This window comes from Gopherus evgoodei, chromosome 3, assembly GCF_007399415.2.
Source record: "Gopherus evgoodei ecotype Sinaloan lineage chromosome 3, rGopEvg1_v1.p, whole genome shotgun sequence".
NCBI lineage: Eukaryota > Metazoa > Chordata > Testudines > Testudinidae > Gopherus > Gopherus evgoodei.
Window position 1 is genome coordinate 137611618 of NC_044324.1, and position 23046 is coordinate 137634663.

Genomic DNA, 23046 nt, shown 5'->3' on the forward strand with positions numbered 1-23046 from the left:
GGCCTCCCTCATTCCCACACAGGATCTACTCATATGGCTAGTAACAGTGAGGGAGGGAGAGCAGCCTCTGTGGGGCCATTGCACCATCTTCCACAGAAGTAGCTGAAGAGTAGGGGCCAGCAAGAATCATATCATGGTCCCTAATCTGCTCCTGCATCAGTGCAACTACATGCTGGCCCTTTGTCAGGGCTTGTGGCAAAGCCACAATTTAACTGTATATTGCCACTTAACCAAGAATAGCTGCTCCAGAAACGGGTATTTTACTTCAACAAAAACTAGCTAGCAGATTTGTTTTAGCTTTCACTTCAATTTTTGCACCCAGCACATTGTTTACCAGTTTATATTATACATTAAAGATAATCATTAGAGGTGTGAGTGCCTCTTATGTAATGCTAAGTGCTTTCAGTTTCCACTTAACCAATGAGAATGAGTGCACTTATTATACCTCTCAGCAGGCACTTGTTACCATGCAGGAAAGAGTTATATTCCAGTTCTTCTATTCATGATAGAAACAAGAGGAATCATATACTTATATGAAATAGTTATTTTCTCTATGTCCTATATATACACACTTATTAAAATTGTATATGACAGCCAAGACTGAAACATGATGATACAGCACCTTATCTCAAGCCTACCACAATGCTTTTTTGCATTAAAGCTGTAATTGAATATTTTTGTTCTCCATACCTCATTATTTCCAGAGCAGCTCAAAAAGCAACTCCTTTTGAGTTCCCATATTTGTAATCAGGCTTTTCCTGGCTATTGTTTCTAAAACATCTGTGTTACTTTTGTCATTTCAAGAACTAGAAGAGATTGCAGAATCTTTGCTCCAAGGAGTGTGCCATATAAACACAGCAACAACTGACTATAAACCAAGGGACAGTGCCAAGTGTATATAGGACAAATTACAACAGTGTAAGATCATCTGATATTCTTAATGTTACTGATGAATCCTTTTGTTTCCTCTCTACTGTTAGAAAAAATAGTAGGGTTGGTAGATTATGTCAGGAATGAAGGCTATCTGGAGTAGTGACAGTGACAGGAGGACTGTGGTGTGGTAGAATTATTTTTATGACAGTGTCATCTATAGTTTTTATGCTAAGATAAGAATGATCAAATCCCATGTTTACAGTTTTAGGGTGCCTGCTGATCACCACAGCAGTCAGAAAAGGGAAATTATTTTTAAAACACCCAAACTTTTGAAGTAGTCTTTACATATCATGAAGAATCAGAAAGACACAATCTTTTGCTTTGAAGTTCACTCTTATCACCACAGAGTGCAGTGATGTCAAATTATTTTTTCAACTTCGGCTCCTTTGTTGTGATAATTCACGAAGAGCCAAACCCTGCTTGCCTTTCTAACATAAATGGAAGTACTGACTTCAGCAGGGTGAGTACGGAGAGCAAATATAGCTGCAAGAGTTAATATACCAATGCTAATAGCAAATGTTTTCTGCTAATGAGAACAATGTGGCCTTGTCTATCTTCAAATAGGGGAAAGAGGAGGATGTACAAAGTTATAAACCAATCGGCATAATTTTGATTCCCAGAAAGATACTGAAACAAATTAAACAATTTGTTCAAATTGAGAGAATAAGGTTGTAATAGCCAAATGCCAAGAACAAATAATGTTAAACCAATCTAATTTCCTTCTTTGACAGGGTATTGGAATTATTTGAAATTATTCAAAATTATTCATATTAATATGGGAAACCATCAAACAAATTTAACCATAAATTCCTTTATTAAATTTAAAGGCCAATACAATAGCTCTAAACATGCCTAAAAAGCCTAAATAATAAGCAATTTACTACATCTAAACAGTAACGAAACATTTATAAGCATTTGATTAAGAAACTTACAAACAGGCTAAACCTAGGGGTGCTTAGGCCCTTATTGGTTGGCTCTAGCACGGTCAGGCAGCAGATATTAACAATGAATCCTTTAAGATGGTGGTTCTTAACCTTTACTGCAGCCTGCACCCCTTTGGTTCTCAGAAATATGTTCTCGCACCCCTTATCAAAAATCATTGAAGTAGGTCAGTTCTTTAAACCTAGATATATCATAACTATAGAATGAAAGAGAGAATTATATATTTATTTTAATTTTGCACTTAAAATTTAACACAGTAATTGTTAAAAAAAAAGTATAATGTTAATACATACATAGGTTTGATTTAACAAAGTATTTGTACTTACGTGCCTGTGCTTAATTTGTGATTTCTATGATTTAGCCTCTAAAAAAATCTGGCATGTCTTACACCCCTAGAAAGGGCATCTCATACCCCCAGGGGGTGCATGCATCCCAGGTTAAGAGCCACTGCTTTAAGAAGTTACTTTTTATACCCTTTAACAAACACATGCTTTCACTTCCCATGACAGACTCCAGCTAAAAACCAATTTGAGACCATTCACCCTTATTTCCAGTCTTAACACAGAGAAGACTTTTACAATCTCCTCTCTCACCAGGCCTTTCCTCCTCTCCTTCTTGATGACCAGTTTTTCTTTTGCACCTGGGTTCACATAGGCCCTAAATTTTCAGATAACACTGGTATGTGTGGTGGGAATGACCATGCTGGATCATTTAAAGACAGATTTATTTTGTTTTATTTAAAACCATCTGCAGACACCCTTATTGGTCAGAGGCCTTCTTTTCAGAAACTTCCCCTTATTTCATTAGTTATTCTTTGAATCAGACATCTTTCCTACTTCATTCCTTCTGACCTTTAAAATTATTATTTTCAAGGCATTCCTTCTACTTGCAAGTCCGATCCTTTCTTTACAACACATATATAGTCCCTTAAGTTAACTCTAATTCTTTAATTTCATATTTATCTTACACAGAGTGACTGGTCTAGTGGATAGGAGGAAGCTGTAGATGTGATACAGCTGGACTTTAGTAAGGCTTTTGATGCAGTCCCATATGAGTCTCATCAGCAAACTAGGGAAATATGATCTAAACACAATTGCTAGAAAGTAAATGCTTGTGAACTGGACTTCCAATACAACAGAGGTACAGGCTGCTTAAGAGAGCTGTGGCTGTGGTGGTTATTTAAGTGAAAGCCTGGGCTTAGAAGGAATTTGGAAAGACCATGGAGAACAACTACCGGATGGTCTCAAAGGTGTTCTGGCAACCCATTTGTCACCTTAGGAGAAGTCAGTGGGACATTGTTCAGACTGTTCCCAGCAAGGGTGGTGAAACACTGGCCTCAACTGAGGAGATTGTTGAAAGCACTTTGAGGAACTCCTCAACCCAGTGGACACGCCCTCTTTTCAGGAGGCAGGGCTGGAACTCCTCCAGTGAGATCAGATCTATTTCTATTGTAGAGGTCACTACAGCAGTAAAGTGCCTTCGTAGTGGTAAGGCAACTGGGGTGGACAAGATTAGTCCAGAGATGTTGAAATCACTGGACAATGTTAGGGTGTTGTAGTTAATGTGCCTCTTCAATGTTGCACGGAAGGCAGGTTTAGTACCTCTAGACTGTCAAGCCAGGATGATGGTCCTGATTTTTAAGAATGGAGACTAGAGGCTGTGTTCCAACTAGAAGGGGAAAATCACACTCCTCAGCCTCCCCAGCAAAGCCCATGCCAGGGTGTTAGAAAAGAGGCTATGCCCATTAGTTTAATCTCAGATTCAGGAGGAAAAATGCAGATTCCATCCCAACCATGGAACAATGGACCAGCTCTGTTGCAGATATTTAAGGGGTTATGGGAGTTTGCTAATCTGGTCTATTTTTGTTTTGTAGACTTGGAAGAAGCATATGATTGGGTTTCTCGAGCTATTTTGTGGGAAGTGTTTTTTTGGCGTATAAGGTGCCGGTGCCACTTTTGCATGCTAGCCTGTCCCTCTATTCTCGGAGTGAGTTGTGTTTGTATTCTTGGCATTAAGTTGAGTTTAAGGTGGGTATTGGACTCCACCAACAGTGTATTTTGTCCTCATTCTTGTTCATGATTTTCATGGACAGGACATCAAAGTGCAGCTGAGCTGTGGAGTGCATCCAATATGGGGACTTGGAGGTGGGATCTCTGCTATTTGCAGATAATGTCCTTCTTGCTTCTGCAGACTGTTGTCATCTCCAATGCGCACTCGAATGTTTTGCTGTTGAGTGTGAAGCAGCTGGGATGAGAATCAGCAACTCCAAATCAGAGGTCATGGTCCCTTCTCAGAAGAAAATGGACTGTTCTCTCTAGGTGAATGGGGAGCAGCTGCCCTTAGTGGATAAGTTTAAGTAACTAGTGGTCTTGTTCACAAGTGATGGTAAGCAGGAGCGTGAAATTGACCTGCAGATTGGTGTAGCAATGGCAGTGATGAGGGTGCTGTACCGATCTGTGGTGGTGAAGTGGGAGCTGAGTACTTGGATGAAGCTCTCAGTTTACAGGTCAATCTAATCTATGTCCCCATCCTCACTTATGGTCATGAAATTTGGATAAAGACCGAAAGGACAAGAGAGCAGGTAAAAGCAGTAGAAGTTAGGTTTCTCCACAGGGTGGCCGGGCTTACTCTCTGAGACAGGATGAGGGGCTCAGCTACGTGGGAAAGCCTCAGACTAGAGTTGTCACACCTCCAGATCCAGAGGAGCCAACTGAGGTGGTTCAGGCACCTGATAAGGATGACCCCTGGAAAGCTTCCTTTGGAACTCTACTGGGCATGTCCCACTGGGAGGAGGCCCCAAGGCAGACCCAGTACATCTCCTGGCTGGCCTGGGAATGCTTGGAAATATCCCCCTGCCACCCCTCCCAGGAGGCACTGGAACCTATTGCGGAAGAAAAGGAAGGCTGGTCCTCCCCACTCTCCATGCTGTCGCTGCGACCCTCACCAGGAAAAAGGCATAAAGGAAAAAGAAAAAAGCAAAGTAAACGCATAACTGGCAGAAAGACCACTCTCAAAAAGTAGTTATTAATGGTTAACTGCCAAACTGGAAGGATGTATTTAGTGGGCTCCCACAAAGGTCTGTCCCTGGGTTTGGTATTATTGAATATTTTCATTAAGGACTTGGAGGGTGGAGGGGATAGTATGCTTATAAAATTTGCAGATGACATCAAGCTGGAAGAGGTTGCAAACACTTTGGAGGACAGAATTAGAATTCAAAATGATCTTGATGAATTGGAGAACTGGTCTGAAATCAATAAGATGAAATTCAATAAAGATGTGCAAAGTACTACGCTTAGGAAGGAAAAATCAAATGCACAAATACAAAATGGAGAATAACTAACTAGGCAGTAGAACTGAAAAGCAGGATCTGGGGGTAATAGTGAATCACAAATTGAATATGAGTCAACAGTGTGATGCTTTTGTGAAAAAGATGTCATATGTAAGACATGGGAGACTGGTGAGGCAATCAGGTGAACTGTGTCTACTTTTGGGCACCACACTTCAAGACAGATGTAAACATTTGAGAGACTCAAGAGGAGAGCAACAAAAATAATAAGTTTAGAAAACATGACTTTTCTAACTATAATTATACATGCAACAAGTTACCTAGGAAGGAGGTGGAGCCCCCATCTCTGGACATTTTTAAGAACAGGTTAGACAAACATCTGTCAGGGATGATCTAGATATACTTAATTCTGCCTCAATGTAGGAGGATGGACTAGACCTCAAGGGCCCTTCCAGCTCTACATTTTTGGCTTCTGTATTTTGCTTATTGCAATATTTTGCAAAACTAGATTAAAAACATTTTTTATAAATTTGAAAAAACAAAAAAAAGTTTACACATTGATTTTAATGGGGTTTCACATTATGGGTTTGCCCATGGAAAGCAGCTTTCAGGATCAGGACTTTAGACCGCAATACTACATTCTTTGCATCACTCTAGGTATGAGCTCAATCATTCAGCAATACATGCAGCAGGAAGTACAGAGAAATATTAACATGGTGAAACAGGCCATGGTGTTGCTAAAATCTGACTTCTCAGATTTCTTTTTAAAATAATCTTAATCTTGAATTGTGTCAACGGAAAATAGTATGTAGCTCATTAGTGCCACCTATTGCATGTTTCTGGAAACAAAATACCAATCAACAATACATGTATACGAGTATACAGTATCTGCATCTTATGGTTAACCACTTTGAATTTTCTTAAATCTTTTAAAATTTCTAATTACATATTCCATTTTGGGTTGTTTCATCTCCTGAACTTGCTACAACTTTCCGCTCATTTCTATAATTTACTACAAATGGATATAAAGGTTTCTTTACAAACATACTGCAAAGAATCACATACTGTAAAGCATTTACATGTCTTAGTCTATAGCATTAATAATGCTTTACATGTTTCAAGGCACTGCATAACCATTAATTAATTAATCCTCACAAAATCTCTTTGAGGTAAATAAGTAGCAATCTATAAAATCTCATCTGAATCATACTCCAAACATAAATTCATCAAAACCACTTGCTCCCTCATTTTCTTTTGTTGAACAGTATTTTTTCAACAGTATTAACAAATGTTAAAATAGAGAATCCTCGGTCTTTTTTTTGTTTTAAATCTGTGGTAACTCTGCATATAGAATTTAATTTGTATCCCCCTCCCTTAGTTGCATGTTTGCTTATCAACAGGGGTTGGATCAGGCCAACTCCTGTTTGGCTTACTCACACAAATAGTCTCATAAATTGAGTAATTAAGCAGAGCAGGATTTGGTCCCAAGAGCATTTTAAAAATGATTCTCAATTTTTGCTGTGGGTAATGTGCTGTTCATTGAACTATATGTGCCTTTCCTAAAGTTCTGCTGCTTTTGCATGAAACATTCCACTGAAATGAATGTTACTTAGTGAAGTCTAAATAGCTGTGAGAACTACTCAGTTATATTAACAATAGAGCCGATCAGAAACATTTTCATAGAAACTTTTTAATGAAAAATCTGATTACATTTTAGTGATTTTTTAAAATTTTGATGAATTTTTTTCAAAACTAAATGTTTTAAAAACTTTTATACTCTCCCCCCCAACTGAAAAAAACCTCACTCTCTCACTTTTCTTTTACTCCTTCCTCTTCTCCCTCTCCCCTGCCCAGGGTAGAAAGTATTGTTTCCACCTATACAAAACTGGAATGTAGGGGAAAAAAGTATTGAAAACCCCCAAAATATTCATAGGAAGTTTTTAAATATTTCATGAAATATACTTCTGTTTTCAACTAGCTGTAATTAAGATGTTAAAGTATCAGATTAAGATAAAAACAATTTTAATTATCTGATTCATGCTTTCAGTTTTCACTCAACAGAACCACCCATTATCCTAATTATTCTATACTAGAGGTTCTCAAACTGTGGTCTGTGGACCACCAGCGGTCCATGAGCTTCATTCAGGTGGTCTGTAGATAGTTCTGTCTAAGGTGCACACCTGGACAGCTGCACACGAGACTAACTAGGTGCCTGGATCCTGGAGAAGACATACATGTAAGGTGAGGTAGTGGCCTTAGGGGGAATAGGAGGTAGGTAGGTAGGTAGGAGGGGGAAGTGGGGTGAGGGGAATTTGGGATATGCAAGCCTGTGGCAGCCAGAGAGAGAGAGACAGAGAGAGGTGACTTACCCCAGTTCCAGGGCTGTGGCTACTAGGGAGAGATGGCCCTCCTTCCCAACTTCAGCTCTGTGGCAGGAGAGAGACCTCCCCTCATTCCCAGTCTCAGCTCTAGGGCTGCTGTGGCAGGGGAGAGAATCGGCCCCACCCCTTCCTAGCACCAGCTCAGGGGCTGCAGCAGCAGGGGAGAGAGGGCACATCCATTGCATTAGAAAGGTAAGAGTACTGATATTAAAATACGAGTTGTGTGCTTTTATTTGTAGAACAAAAAAGTTAATTATTAGTAAAGGTTTTTTATATAGCACAGATGCCTGCAAGTCACCAGGGCCTGATGAAATGCATCCTAGAATACTCAAGGAGTTAATAGAAGAGGTATCTGAGCCTCTAGCTATTATCTTTGGGAAATCATGGGAGACGGGGGAGATTCCAGAAGACTGGAAGGGGGCAAATATAGTGTCCATCTATAAAAAGGGAAATAAAAACAACCCAGGAAACTACAGACCAGTTAGTTTAACTTCTGTGCCAGGGAAGATAATGGAGCATGTAATCAAAGAAATCATTTGCAAACACTTGGAAGGCAGTAAGGTGATAGGGAATAGCCAGCATGGATTTGTAAAGAACAAATCGTGTCAAACTAATCTGATAGCGTTCTTTGATAGGATAACGAGCCTTGTGGATAAGGGAGAAGCGGTGGATGTGATATACCTAGACTTTAGTAAGGCATTTGATACGGTCTCGCATGATATTCTTATAAATTAGGAAAGTACAATTTAGATGGGGCTACTATAAGGTGGGTGCATAACTGGCTGGATAACCGTACTCAGAGAGTAGTCGTTAATGGCTCCCAATCCTGCTGGAAAGGTATAACAAGTGGGGTTCCGCAGGGGTCTGTTTTGGGACCGGTTCTGTTCAATATCTTCATCAACGATTTAGATGTTGGCATAGAAAGTACGCTTGTTAAGTTTGCGGACGATACCAAACTGGGAGGGATTGCAACTGCTTTGGAGGACAGGGTCAAAATTCAAAACGATCTGGACAAATTGGAGAAATGGTCTGAGGTAAACAGGATGAAGTTCAATAAAGATAAATGCAAAGTGTTCCACCTAGGAAGGAACAATCAGTTTCACACATACAGAATGGGAAGAGACTGTCAAGGAAGGAGTATGGCAGAAAGAGATCTAGGGGTCATAGTAGACCACAAGCTTAATATGAGTCAACAGTGTGATACTGTTGCAAGAAAAGCAAACGTGATTCTGGGATGCATTAACAGGTGTGTTGTAAACAAGACATGAGAAGTCATTCTTCCACTTTACTCTGCGCTGGTTAGGCCTCAACTGGAGTATTATATCCAGTTCTGGGCACCACATTTCAAGAAAGATGTGGAGAAATTGGAGAGGGTCCAGAGAAGAGCAACAAGAATGATTAAAGGTCTTGAGAACATGACCTATGAAGGAAGGCTGAAGGAATTGGGTTTGTTTAGTTTGGAAAAGAGAAGACTGAGAAGGGACATGATAGCAGTTTTCAGGTATCTAAAAGGGTGTCATCAGGAGGAGGGAGAAAACGTGTTCACCTTAGCCTCCAATGATAGAACAAGAAGCAATGGGCTTAAACTGCAGCAAGGGAGATTTAGGTTGGACATTAGGAAAAAGTTCCTAACTGTCAGGGTAGTTAAACACTGGAATAGATTGCCTAGGGAAGTTGTGGAATCTCTGGAGATATTTAAGAGTAGGTTAGATAAATGTCTATTAGGGATGGTCTAGACAGTATTTGGTCCTGCCATGAGGGCAGGGGACTGAACTCGATGACCTCTTGAGGTCCCTTCCAGTCCTAGAGTCTATGAGTCTATCCAAAGTGCTTTACAATAGTTAGCAAACAATACAAACAACATTTGGAAAGATCATTAAGTGGTCCATGAGACCCTCAGCAATTTTCAAGTGGTCCATGAAAAAAAAGTTTGAGAACCACTGTTCTATACCATTTTAGTGTTATGAGTCAAACTCAGATGGTGATTTTAAACTATGCAGTTGCTGTAAATTGACCAGCAAAAAAGTGTGACATGATCACCAAAAAGCACTCTCGGCATAGATTTAGCATCCAGGCTCCATTTCAGCAAGGTACTTTAGGCATGTGCCTAACTTTAAGGACAAAAGTCATCCCTATTGGGCAAAGCACTTAAACACCTGGTTAATTTCGGGCACGTGCACAATTTACCTGGATTTCCAGGGATGTTTAAGTCCCAGTGATTTCCTTGAGGTCCATGGGGACTGTGCCGAAGAGGGAGGGGATCACTCCCGTGCACCAGGTGAGGCAGCAGTTTCACTGGGGAAGGGCGGGGCATTGGATAGGTCCCAGCCAGGGGAAATAATTTATGGAGGGAGCGTTAAGCGTGAATAGCCTGGAGAGGAACGACCGGGTCGAGCCCCTTTGTCTAACCTCTCCCGTTATTAGCCGGTTTTCCAGCTGCACCCGGCCCCGCGCTCTCCACCCACGGTTACCTCAGGACACCAGCCGCCAATCCGGCCCCCTGAGCAGCTCTATAGCCCCCGCAACTCCCCCCCTTCCCGGGCCAGGCGCCGCGCCCCGACCTAGCCCGCCCCTTCCTTTTAAACCTCCCGCGCCCGCCCGCCAATCGCGGCGCTGCCTGTTGGCACCCGCACATTCAACGCGCCGGGCCCGAGACAGACCCTGAGCGGCTCTAGTCCCGGCCCGTCGCCTCTTGGGTAGCCAGTAAGTCGACACGGCCGCTTGCCCGCTCCCCTCCCCTGCCCTCTGCCCGGACGTTAGCGCCTCTTCTCTTCCCTGCGACGAATCTGCGCCTCCCGTCCCGCCGCTAACATAGTTTGGGCGGTTGTCAGGGAGAAACAAGATGGCGGCGGCGGCGGCGGCGGCAGAGGAGGACACGGAGCTGCGGGACCTGCTGGTGCAGACGCTGGAGAGCAGCGGGGTACTCAATAAAATCAAGGTATTGGCGCGGGAGGGGTTTGTCCCCTGGGGCGCGAGACACGTGCATGTCTTGGGGGGGGAGCGGGCGGAGCCAACTGCCCTAACGGTACTAACGGCCACTCCGCCCGCCCCGCGCCATGAGGGGGAGGCGGGGCCGGGGACTCGGTTCGCTCCCTCCTGCGCCGCCTCTACCCCAGCTGGGAGCTGCTAGGCCCAACGCCGCCCCCAGGAATCCGGGACGCGATCGCCGCACTTGTCTGGCCTACGGCGCCCGTGGGTTAGGCAGGAGCCGTGGCGAGCCTCTGCCCTGCGGGATCTTCGGCGCCCGGGGAGCGCCGCTGGCCTGGCCTCTGACCCACCCGCTCGGCCCCGGGCGCTGCGCTCGCTGCGTTGGGGGGCGAGTTTGCTCCCCACACTCGCGTGGCAGCTCCGGGCCCAGAGCGCTCCTGGCAGAGCCCAAGCAAAGGAACCTGCTCCAAGCCCTTCGATGCTGCAAGCAGAGGCCGTCTAACGTCCCGGTTCAAATAGGGCTCGTCCTGAATGTCCGTGGGCTTGACCCGTGTAACCTTATTGACGGATGCGTGTATTGATTACAGATTAATCGTTTCGATTGTATTGGTTAAAAAAGAATCTATCTCCTGAGGGTTACAGATGCAGGAATAGTATTAGTATTAAGAGATCTAGGTGCACAGAAGAAACGCTGAGCAGATAAACAATCCCACAAATACTAAAATACAGCAGCAGATAAAAAGGGTTCAGCTCTGTGACTAGCATCTCTCACATCCCCTAGAGGGAGTCCGTGGAGTGTCAGTCATTATTCTCAAGTATCAGAGGGGTAGCCCTGTTAGTCAGGATCTGTAAAAGCAGCAAAGAATCCTATGGCACCTTATAGACTAACAGACGTTTTGGAGCTTGAGCTTTCGTGGGTGAATACCCACTTCCTCAGATGCATGTCATTATTCTCCTCATCCTTATCAGCCAGGGTTGTCATCCTGGTATGTGTCTATCTATTTCTTTCTTGTGCATACAGGCTGGCCAACCCCTTTTATTTGCAGTCATGCTTGCACCCACTAAGGGTCATTCATGTGCATAAGGGTTAGTGACTGTATATTATAAACTGTAAGCCTTTCTTTGGTTGCTAGCCCTTGGATTTCCTTTAAATGAGGTTATGTTGGCTTCTTCCTGGGTCACATAATTAATTACTTTTAATTCTGTTGACATTCCCATTCAAAATAGACCTGTGAGGCTTCCCAGAATGCCAAAAGGATGAATTCCTTGTTTATTTCTGGGTATCTTTTATTCTTGGCTGCAGCTGTGTGTCTGAATTGAGCTGGAGCCTTGCAAATCCTGACAAGGCCACACTGTTTGGGCCTGACTCAAATATGGTTAAGGCTTGTGCATGTTGACAAGGGAGAACCATATGTAACCGGATTTAGGATTGGCCTCGTTGTAACTGAGTCCTTTGAATGGCTCATAGACTGGGCCTGTGTTTGCCAGGGTACGAAGCTGTGGTTGTAGGGATTCCTGTCCAGACAAGCAGCTTAGACCAATACAAGGGATTTATTTGGGCAAATGTAAGGAGATTAGAAAAACCTGAAGTTGAAAAGTATATGATGACACTATATAAAGTCACTAACTTAAAGTATATAAGTGTAAAGTTAGTATATAAAGTCACAAACTTTAAAGATCAGCTTGGTTTGGTCAGGTATGTGTGTCACACTTTAAGCAAAACTGTGCAATTGAAACATTATTGTCCCCTGTAGTTTGAAATAAGTTTGCTATTTTTTGCTTCCTTTCTTAAATTTCATTCATAGATGAAAAGTGCTCAGTATATATAACACCATATGTAAATACAGTTGATTACAGTATAGTTACTACTAGTAGTTGCTAGTTCAATTTAATTTCTTATGTAAAACATGTGTGTGTGTCCTTGCATAAATCCTTCCGTTTTAATGTCCTGCAAATTGTAATTAGGCTTGGAAAGTTTCCATTTTTATCAATAAATGTTGGTAAACATAAACAAAGAAATATTTTATCAATGTTTGAAATTAACAATTAGGTGAAGTAAGAAAAGTGCTGCTTGAGAACTTCTTAGTTTAATTTTAGAATGCTTACTTTATGTTTTGACACGTGATGTTGACAGTTTGTGTTTTAATGGTAATAAAGCTTTGTTTTTATATCTTGATGTTTACTGTCATTCTCTGATCACCCATAACTTCCTGCAACTGTGAAAATTAAATAGATAAAAATACTGAAAAATAAAGTTTAAAAGTACATGTTGGATTTATGGGTCAAACTCATTTGAAAAAATTGAACTCTGCCAAGTCTAGTTATAATACAGAAACTCGCAATAACTGTTAAGGTTAAATTTAGTTGGCCTTGGTTGAGATAAAAGTAGTGAGAGACTCTTAGAAGTTTACATCCTACTCCTCACTTGGCCCCTGTGCCCTATAAAGACTTGTAAATGGTTCCTGTAGCTTCTGCTGATAGCTCCTTTTTTTTGCCAGTGGTTCCTACTGATGCCATGCTTCCCAGGGCTTTAGAGCTGTGCTCCGGTTCTGCTCCAGCTCCAGGCAAAACCCTGTAGCTCCACTGCTCTAGGTTCTGCTCCAAAGCCCTGATGCTTCCCTGAAATTGACAGTTTTCATATCTTAAACACAGTATTCTAAATGGCCATGTAGTAGCAGCCGCCTGAATGAGGGTAAGCACAGACTTTTGATAGGTAGTTGTGGTAATTTATGGGAGTTGCGCTACTTCTACTGATCTGACCGATTTTGATATGCATTTACACTTCAAGTTGGTTTATATCATGCGTAAGGAATTTTTCTTACATTACATTAAATGTAATAATACTCAACGTATTGTTTGCTTGAGTATTATGTACCTGTTAGAACTTAATTTTATTTTTTTTATAATAATATCTAAGGGAAAACAAGCTATGCTCTGATATTGCATATTTATACCTCAAAATTAAACAGTCCACTTTCCAAGGATGCGTGAGCGTAAAAGCTAGAAAGTAAGGCATAGAAAGATGTGTGTTCAGTATCATGTGGCGATCAGTAAGACATAAATGAGAGCAAACTATAAAAAGGGTATGTATTTGAGTCTGATGCAGATGAAGTAGAGAGAATGTGAACTTGTCATAAGAGCCAAATGTGGAAAGACTCTAGTTAAAATAGAATATATTCAATAGAAGACGTATTATAAAGGTGACCAGCGATAAAACTGGGGAAAATATACGAGACCTATTTGGTTAGTTTTAGACCTTCTACAGAAACTTGTGAAGGAACTTGTCCTGCAGGAGTTTGTATGCGGTTGTAATAATAATAAACGTAGTTTGCTTGGGTTTGGCTTTTATTTTATATTAATATCTTGTGCACATTGGCATTTGTGTAAATTATTTAACTTGGCAATGCAAAATGTCTATTACCTTCTAAAGCAATTAATATTTTGAGTAATGCTGGGCAGTTATTTTAGAAGTGTTACATTTTATTTACTAGTCTTTGAGCACAAGAGAATGAGTAAAGCCTTAATTTGTACACTGCCAGATACTTAAACATGGATAAATGATATATTGGCCACTTCCAATTGATACACATTTCTTCTTTTACTGATACACACTTCTTAAACTGAAATATATAATATTAGTGTTCATAATCCATGACCATGAAATTAGTTAATATTCAAAAACTATCCAGGTGTTCCTTCCTGTTACTTCATATATTCTTGTGACATGTTTCTACAAAAGCCTGTTCTTCACATTCATACTCTTATTACTTGTTTCCACTAAAACTGACAATGTGGTGTGTGCTGTACAAACACAAAAGAAGATTTGGTTCCGAAGAGCTTGTGCTTTTTCTTTTCTTCATTCAGGGAGACAGACTTTATATGACAAAGGAAGGCCTCTACTCTTTCCCTTCCCCTTCCCCCATATCCTGCTTTACAACCACTGTTTTCTGACTGGATACGATTTGTTCAAAATAATTTTATGCTCCTTTAGTTGGGTGAAATGTCACTAGTGACATGGAGTTTGCAGCACTCACAACACCTCTTGGTCATAGCAATAGGAAAGCAAGACTCCTTTGACAGCATAAAGCCAACGGCAGTCTTGATAAGTCAGTTTTATAAGTTCAGCTTAAAAACTATTTCTGTTGGGCAGTTATCAGGTTTGCCACAACAGAGGGTTAAAAAAAGAATAAAATTATATTAATTAAGATGTTATAAAGTTGATTCTTTATTTTAAAGAACTTATTAGTTTCCACAGCTCCTTCTGTCACCGTTCAGGGCAACTGCACCTATATTCTCCTCCGTGGTCCATGAAGAGCACACACTCGAGGACCCAGGCTAATCAGTCATGACCTCTCTTGGGTAGAGACCTGTGCGTCTCTCCCTCTTGACCAGGGTGATTCCACGGCAGCATGGTTTCCTACTATAGTTTCCTGTGGTATCACTAGCAAGCCAGACTGCCCAAACAGGCCAGCATCTGCACTTGTATTTCTCTTTGAAGGCTATAAATAGCTGTGATTGCCAGTAGTCACAAGTTACCACACAACTCTTTCTAAGAAGCACACTTATTCTTAAAGCAGAAGGATTACAGAGAAAATATATTAAAAACAATAAAAGAATCTACACCCATGCTACCAAGCTTATCAAAGATCACTCCCCACAAAACCCCAAAAGAACTTTGGTAGGAGTCAGTCCCTCAAACTCAACCAAGGGTTTTTTCTGTGGTTATAGTTTAGTAATAGCTTGAGCTAGCACACCCATGAATAAGTTGGTCTTTTCTTTATACAGTTAGAACTTTTGATCTTGAGACTCTGGGAACAGGTAATCAGCAGACGGTAGTTGTCTCCTCAGGGAGTAGTTTGCCTAACTGGAGGTGGGGAATTTGCATTCACTTCCACCTAGAGATTTCCGTAGGCAAACTACTTGACAATGTTTGTCCCAGAAGTCCATTCTTATCTGGCACATTGTTCAGTGTAGTCCTTTAAAGTTCATAACACGTCACAAGGTTCACATCCTGTCTCCCCTCTAGGAGAGTGGTTATGTACAGTCCTGGCCCAGACCATTTAAAACAGTGGACCTCAAATGTATTTAAACTTAATAAACTCTCCCAAGGATATTGCAGCAAAGATCATATGTCATATCATCCATTTAAAGCACATTTTATAATGTCTATTAGTTACTAATTGCCTGTCATACTCAGCACATTTTGTACTATTTAGTCTCACAGGGTGTAATCTCCAGCCTTCCCATCCCTCTTACACATGTTACAGAAGCAGCTTCATTTCAGGAGGACAGCTTGTTCATTAAACTGGAATGACTGTCTAATGTTAACTCTACTTTTAGCATTTTTAGCTTCTTTGAAGTAAATGAGTATTTTTAAGAAATAATTGTTCATATTTTAAATTTAAAATTTGTGCTTAAGCTGATTTCAAGTGTTCCCTTCTTTTTATTTGTAGAGTGGGTATCTCCTGCTTTGTTAATTACATGAGCCAGATCTACTTGTGGCACATGAACTAAATCACTATGATAGGATCTTAGCAGGGGCAGTTATTTTCATTGATGTAATGTGGTTTTCTAGTAGGACTGGGGGATCACTTTGTCTGTGGCTCAGGAGGAGATGTCGCCAGAGGCTAGGGTGACCAGATCGCAAGAGTGAAATATCAGGACGCATTGGGCGAGCAGGGTGGGGGAGATGACGACGATAGACACAGGTGCACAGCCCCGACCAGAGCCATGAGAGGGGGCACACAGCCCTAGGAAGCTGCAAGAAGAGTTGTACAGCCCCTGCTGCAGCTCACACCACAAGCCACAGGGCAAGGACTCATGGCCCCAGCTCCAGCCCCCAGTAGAAGCCACGGGGCCAGGGGCACAGGGCTATGGCTCCAGCCCCTAGCTGAAGCTACAGGACAGGGGCACAGGATCCTGATTGCAAAGTCAGATCCAGTTACAGGGCGGGGGAGTGAAGGGTCCCAGTTCTAGCACTGGCTTCAGCCACAGTCGCAGAGGGGAGGCCCCCAGTCCTGCCTTCAGCCACTGACAGCTGAAGCAACCTACGTCACAGAGGTCTGGAATCAGTGAGTCTAAATTATAGACTTAGTCGTAATACATATTTAAACATACAGATTTATTTGTACACTAAACAAATGGGAGTAAAGGGCTGGGTTTTTTATTCAGTCAATAAATCAACTTCCCAGTTTGCATACCTCTCAGATATGCCAGAAGTCTACTATTTCTTGGATAACTTTTCCATAGTCATTACTTGCTTCTGGGCAATCACAAAGCTATAGAAGTCCTTGCAACTCATCCGGAAATTCATTTTAACAAGGGTTTCACTCCGCACCAAGTCTATGCTGCTTTGATTCTGGGCATCAGTCCATGCACCTTTCATGATTGAAAATACACGCTCTGAGTATGCATTGCTTATGGGTATACTGAGCTCATATGACACCAGCTTTGCCATGTTCAGGAATTCAGTGCTACTGTCCTAGTTTCTCAGCACTTGAGACCAGAGTTCCCCACCTGAATAGTTTCCAGGTTCCAACTTGGATTGATGTCTTTGATGATAGAGCTGATCAAGATCCACTGTTTTCTGAAGGTTTACAGCTGTCACGACCGCAGACAGATCCTTGTATTCGAATACCCTATTAACTTTGATATTCAAGCACTGGGTATTGAACAAGTAGCCAATTGTTGAAAAATCAAACCATTTCTTCAAATATAGGATCGACATCGTAAAATTTCATGAAATCTTTCTGGAGACATGTAGCAGTGACAAGCAGCATCTCAGTTAATGCATTTTCAACTTTGGAGACAAAGAATTTGTCATTTTTCCGTTGCTGAAGTTTAATTGTCAGAGTATTCATTATGGTGTATACTTCACATGCTGTCATACTCTCATTTTTCCAAACAGAGCACAGTATCATTGAAGATTTTCAGGACACTCTGGAGGAAAAACAGATGAACCTCAACTTTGCTAGGTCTCTCACCTTGTTCACCGTTTTCCCTGTCCGACCAGCATCCATAGAAATTTTGGGCACTTCTCACTGCCCAGAGAAACAAAGTAGCACTTAACAGCCTGCCACACATTTACAAAACTGTTTACAGCTGGAAAAAGACTCAACCAGCACGTTAGAACATGGCACAGTAAAGTGGCATACTCTATATCCACAAAGTCAAACATATCCTTCAGTACTGTTACTCTCTTAGCAGAACTGCTGAAATGATTGAACATCTTAGTCACCAGAGTCTGTGTCAATTTGTAGGGTATTGCTAGCATGTTTCACGGCATTGTGCACAACATGGGCAGGGCAGTTTGCTGGCAAGATATTTTCATTTTATTTTTTTAAATTCTGGTACACTTATTGTCGCTTTCCATAATTCACGTATGCATTATCAGCACAGTAGGAAGACACTTTGTTTAGGTCTAGTTTGTGTCACAAGTTTTTCAAGTAATGTGTTGCTTATTGCGTCTGCAGTCTCTTCACTTTGCTTATAGAAGTCTAACAATTTATCTTGGACCTCGTGTTTAGGTGTCCAGGTGTCAGTGATAAGGGGAAGGTTTTCACATTGCCCTTGTTAAATGCATCTGTGGCAATGAGAAATAGGGATCATCTGGCTTGCTGAGGTCTTTTAAAAATTCTGTGGAGAACGGTGACAGCACATTTTTGATCAATGCCTCTGCTTTAGTCCGGCCACAGCTGACGTGCTTTGCAATCGTTGAATCTGGATACAAGGTAGACACCAGTTTAAGTTCAGTCACACAAGTGATAGGAGTGTTGATGGGCTACTGTGCAGTAAACTTGAGTTAGCTCAGTAGCGATAACCTTGTTGAAGGATTCATTTGGCTTGCTGAAAAAACGTGAGATCAAGGTATTGCTCTTGTGAGTCTGGGTGTTTTGTCCATGATTTTTTGATTCAGCGTGATGCTTAACATCAGACTCACCACCATGGCAAATGCTAAATTCTTCCTGCATGCTTTACAAAAGGCTTTTGAATCACACTCCTAGGATTTCCGAATCCAGGTGTAAGTGGCTTCTCATTCTGTCCTGTATCTGCACCTTTTTTTTTGTTTCTTTGATAGTTGGCTTCTCTCTTGCCATTGCCATTTCAGGTGGGGTTTTCAGCTGAAGACTGTTAGCTTAGCTAGCCACTGCAAAGAACTACCACTTACCTGTTATTACATGCCCACTGTAGTTTGTCCTATGGTATGCACTGTGGTTCAGAACTGTAAACTACATATCCCTACTGTAAATTTGCATCGCACCAGAAAACAACCTGAAAAACCAAAACTGCCAGTAGATAATCAATCACAGTAGGGTTTAATGGGACATTCCCAATCAACTAATTTTCTATTTCACTACCAAATGTTAAATTTTACCTGACTATCTCGACAAATGGTGTCCCTATTGTACATCAAGCAGATGTACGCTGCCAAGTGCAATCCCTGCTTGCTAATGTGGGTAAGTGAACTGGGCAGCAGGTTAGCAGTGCTCAGCCCCAGCCTGCTCTGTGTAGAATCAGCATGTGCAGAGAGGCAGGTGCCTCCTTTCCTTGGCTCTGCCATGAGCAAGGTGGACCGGTCTGCACACATCTGCTGGGGAGGAAGATGCATCCTCTGACACTTACCTCAGGGACCTGCCAGCTGCTTCCTGGGAGCCACTTCAAATAAGCACTGCTGGGACCCACCACTGCATTCATTTGAGGAGATGAGCATCAGGAGGGGCTGGACTGGCCTGGGGCATGCATGGCATGGCCAGAGGCACGCTGGTCCGCCTAGACCTGTTCTACCAGCATGCCCCTTCCTTTTGGGGGTGGGCCCATGCTGCGCCACACAGCTCCCCTGCCCAGTGCCCCCTGGATCCATTATGCCTTGTGCTCCCTGGACCCACTATGCCCAGAGCTCCCCCACAACAAATGCACAGTGTTGTGCATACCGCCCCGCCCACAGCCCCACCAGAGCTGCCCAGCACCTCACACAGAACCCCCCTCAACTCGCTAGTTTCCCAATACACACAGATTTTCCCTCCCAGTGCCCTTCTCCACAGCCCTACCACCACAGCTACACAATGGCCCACACACACACAGCCTGCCCAGTGCCTTGACACACACAGATCTCCCCCACTTCCCAGCACCCCCTCCAACAGGCCCCCACTGCCTAGCACCCCAAAACACACAAACCTCCCGCACTGCCCAGTGGCCTCCACACCCTCACAGCCCAGCACCCCACACACACCTCCCAGACACTCACCATCACATCCTGCCCCCTTCCCTGGCTGCACTCACGAGCCCTGCTGGGAGGCCTCTGGCTCCTAGGCTGAGAGTGGGGAGGGGAGTCTCCAGATTCTCCACGTGTTGCACCTGCCAGAAGCACGAGCTTTGTGGTTGGTGGCTCCCATTGGCTGGGAAAGGCACCAATGGGAGCTGCCAGAGTCACAGAGCGGGCCTTACAGGCACCGGCAGCATGCAGAGCTGCCGCCCCCTTACCCCCCACCCCTCGGCCAAGAGTCAGAGGGACCTGTCAGAGGCTGAGATGGGGAGTCCCAATGGTGCTTACCTGGAGCAGCTCCCAGGAAGCATCTGGCAGGCAGATCCCTCTGGCTCCTAGGGTCGCAGGTTGGGGCGGGGAGGCTCTCTGTCTGCTGCCTCTGTGCCTGGGGCTGCACTGCAGGCTTCTGCCAGTGGGCAGGTGCCGGGAGCTGCCCCAGGAAGAAGAGGTGAGCAGCACAGGTGGCAGCGTGTGGTGCTTCTCCACCAGACGATCCCGATATCGGGACAAAGTGTGTCCCAACTGATGTAAGGTTGGGATACGGGACAAGTCTCCTAAAATTGGGACTGTTCCAATAATATCGGGTGTCTGGTCACCCTGCCAGAGGCCCTCTTCTTTTAGGGATGTTTGGAAGGAGTACCAAGGTGTCTGGAGAGAATTACTCATCCTGTATCGTAGAGAACCACTGAGTTTGCCTCTTAACCTGCCTAAGGAGCTGAGACTCGTACCCCCTTATGCACTAGTTCCTGTCTTCCATTAATAAACAATTAAGAGAATACTTCAAGTGTTCAGTCTGATTAGGGAATGCTTTGTTTAACCTGCTGTAAGTGCATCTGGCTTCTATGGCATTAGTAGAGTGAGAGAAATCTGTTTGAAACCAACAAGGAAATTAGGTGACTTGTAAAGAAACAAAATGAAGTAAACTTTAAATGTTAGGTGCTGGTGGGGAAGTTAACCATATTCTTTAAATTTGTAAGAATAATATAATTACTTAGTTGATTTTTTTTAAGAAAAGTTGACTGATTCACAAGGGCTGTTACCCAACATTCCCAGAAAAAATCAAGCACTTCATGAACTTTTACTGTCAAATGCAATTGTAAACATTGAACATTCCCACTAGAGGGAAATCTTTGCTGGGAATATTGTGTCTGGAGAAGCCTTCTACTAGAAAACTTTTATTATAGTAACTGCTGTGCCTGAAATATTGTCATTTCAACTTCTGTGAGGGGCAAAAACCCCAGTAATTTTCTGTCTTCTTAACTTGTGTTCAGAAAACATATATTGAATCTCTCTCTCTCTCTCTCTCCTCTCTCACACACACACACACACCCACCGCGCTGCAAGTTTCAGCACTGTAAAGTGCCAGTGTAGATGGTGCTTCAGTGGTGGGAGCTGCTTCCTTCATGGAGGTTGTGGTTTGTTTCGTGTTTGAGCGCTGGGAGAGAGCTATGCCGTGACTACACAAGCCACATTAAAGCACTCCCATGACAGCGCTTAAACGTTGCTAGTGAAGACATGCCCTTAGTGACAGCCATACAACACAATTCTCATAACTTCATATGCATTAATTATATACATATATGGAGAAAGAAATGACTTTCAGCAGATCATAATTTTTCCCATGATACCTTACAAGGCATGCTTTATGTGTAATATAATTATATCCCTCATCTGTATATGGGGAGTTACAGGGTGCTCCCCCAAGGTACAGAATGTCATACCAAGTACGCTATATCCACTGTATCATACTTGTCCACATGTTCCTTGATCTCCTCAAAGAATTCTAATAGATTGGTGAGGTATGATTTCCCTTTACAAAAGCCATGTTAATTTTTCCCCAACAAATTATTTTCTTCTAAATGTTTGATAGTTCTGTTCTTTACTATAGTTTCAACCAATTTGCCTGGTACTGAAATTAGCTTTACTAATCTGTGATTGCCTCTGGAACCCCAACTGTATGGAAAGCCTTTGGGTCCAAGTTTCCATGCAGCTTACAGGCAGTTCTCTTTTGTGATGGTACCCTTTAATTTCCATCTAACTAGTTCACTCATTTTGTGTAGGTTCCCTTTCTGAAGTTAAATGCTAGTATGATGTGCTGCTTTGGTATTTCTCCCCACCACTACTCCCACAAGGATGTTAAATTTAATTATGATATAGTTGATATTACTGAACGATTCAGCTGTATTCACCTCTTGGATCAGATACTGTGTTCCACTTAAGACTAAATCAAGAATTTCCTCTCCCCTTTGGAGTTCCAGAACCAGCTGCTCCAAGGAGTCGTCACAGTATCTAGAAACTTTTATCTCTTCATCCCGTCCTGAAGTGACATACTCAGTCACGATGGGGATAGTTGAAATCCCATATTATTATTGAGTTTTCTATTTTTATAGCCTTTCTAATCTGCCAAAGCATTTCACAGTCACTATCACCATCCTGGTCATGTGGTTAGTAGCATATTCCTACTGTTATACTCTTATTATTCAAGCATCAAATTTCTAGCCATAGAGATTCTGTGGTATAGTTTAATTTTATTTAAGATTTTGACTATATTTTACTCTGCTTTCTTTTGCATATAGTGCCACTCCTGCACCAACATAACCTACTCTGTCATTTCTATATATTTTGTATGCTTACCATGTCCAATTTATTATCCTCATTCCACCAACTTTCTGTGATTCCTATTATATCAATATCCTCATTTAATATCAGGCACTCAAATTCACCTATCTTAGTATTTAGACTTCTGCCATTTGTATACAAACACTTATTAAGTTTGTCACTTTTTAGGTGTCTGCCATGATCTGATGTAATTGAATGGGACTCTTTCATTTGACTGTTTCTGTTTGATTCCTGTCTGTGCTTTATCAATTTCTAACCTGTCCTCCTTACTAGAATATAGACTTCCCATTAATAGATGCTCCCTTAAGGGATGTCTCAGTCTGAACTGTATGCTCCTCCACAGCTGTTTGCTTTCCCCCAGGCCTTATTTTAAAAACTCTACAACCTTTTTAATTTTATATGCCTGCAGTCTTGTTCTGTTTTGGTTTAGGTGGAGTCCATCTTTCCTGTATAGGCTCCTTCTTTCCCAAAGGGTCCCCCAGTTTGTAATAAACCTAAACCCTCCTCCATACACATTGTCTCATCCATGCACTCAGACCCTGCGTTTCTAACTAACTGGTCCTGCACATGGAACTGGAAGCATTTCAGAAAATGCTGTCATGCAGGTCCTGGACTTCAATCTCTTACTTACCAGCCTACATTTGGCCTCCATGACCTCTCCCCTACTTTTCCCTATGTCATTGGTACCTACATGT

General features: G+C 42.4%; 1 protein-coding gene across 6 annotated transcripts in view; it reads left to right on the forward strand.

Moving 5' to 3' along the window:
• Positions 1-10197: 10197 nt before the first annotated feature.
• Positions 10198-23046, forward strand: part of FGFR1OP (FGFR1 oncogene partner) — a 62201-nt gene continuing 49352 nt past the window's right edge. The window contains exon 1 of one of the 6 annotated variants that reach the window (XM_030556742.1): positions 10198-10480. In XM_030556742.1, coding sequence (XP_030412602.1) covers positions 10385-10480 — 96 coding nt within the window. In that variant the 5' untranslated portion in view covers positions 10198-10384. The remainder of the gene's footprint in view (positions 10481-23046) is intronic. The other 5 variants (XM_030556738.1, XM_030556737.1, XM_030556741.1 and 2 more) reach the window with 5 other exon arrangements.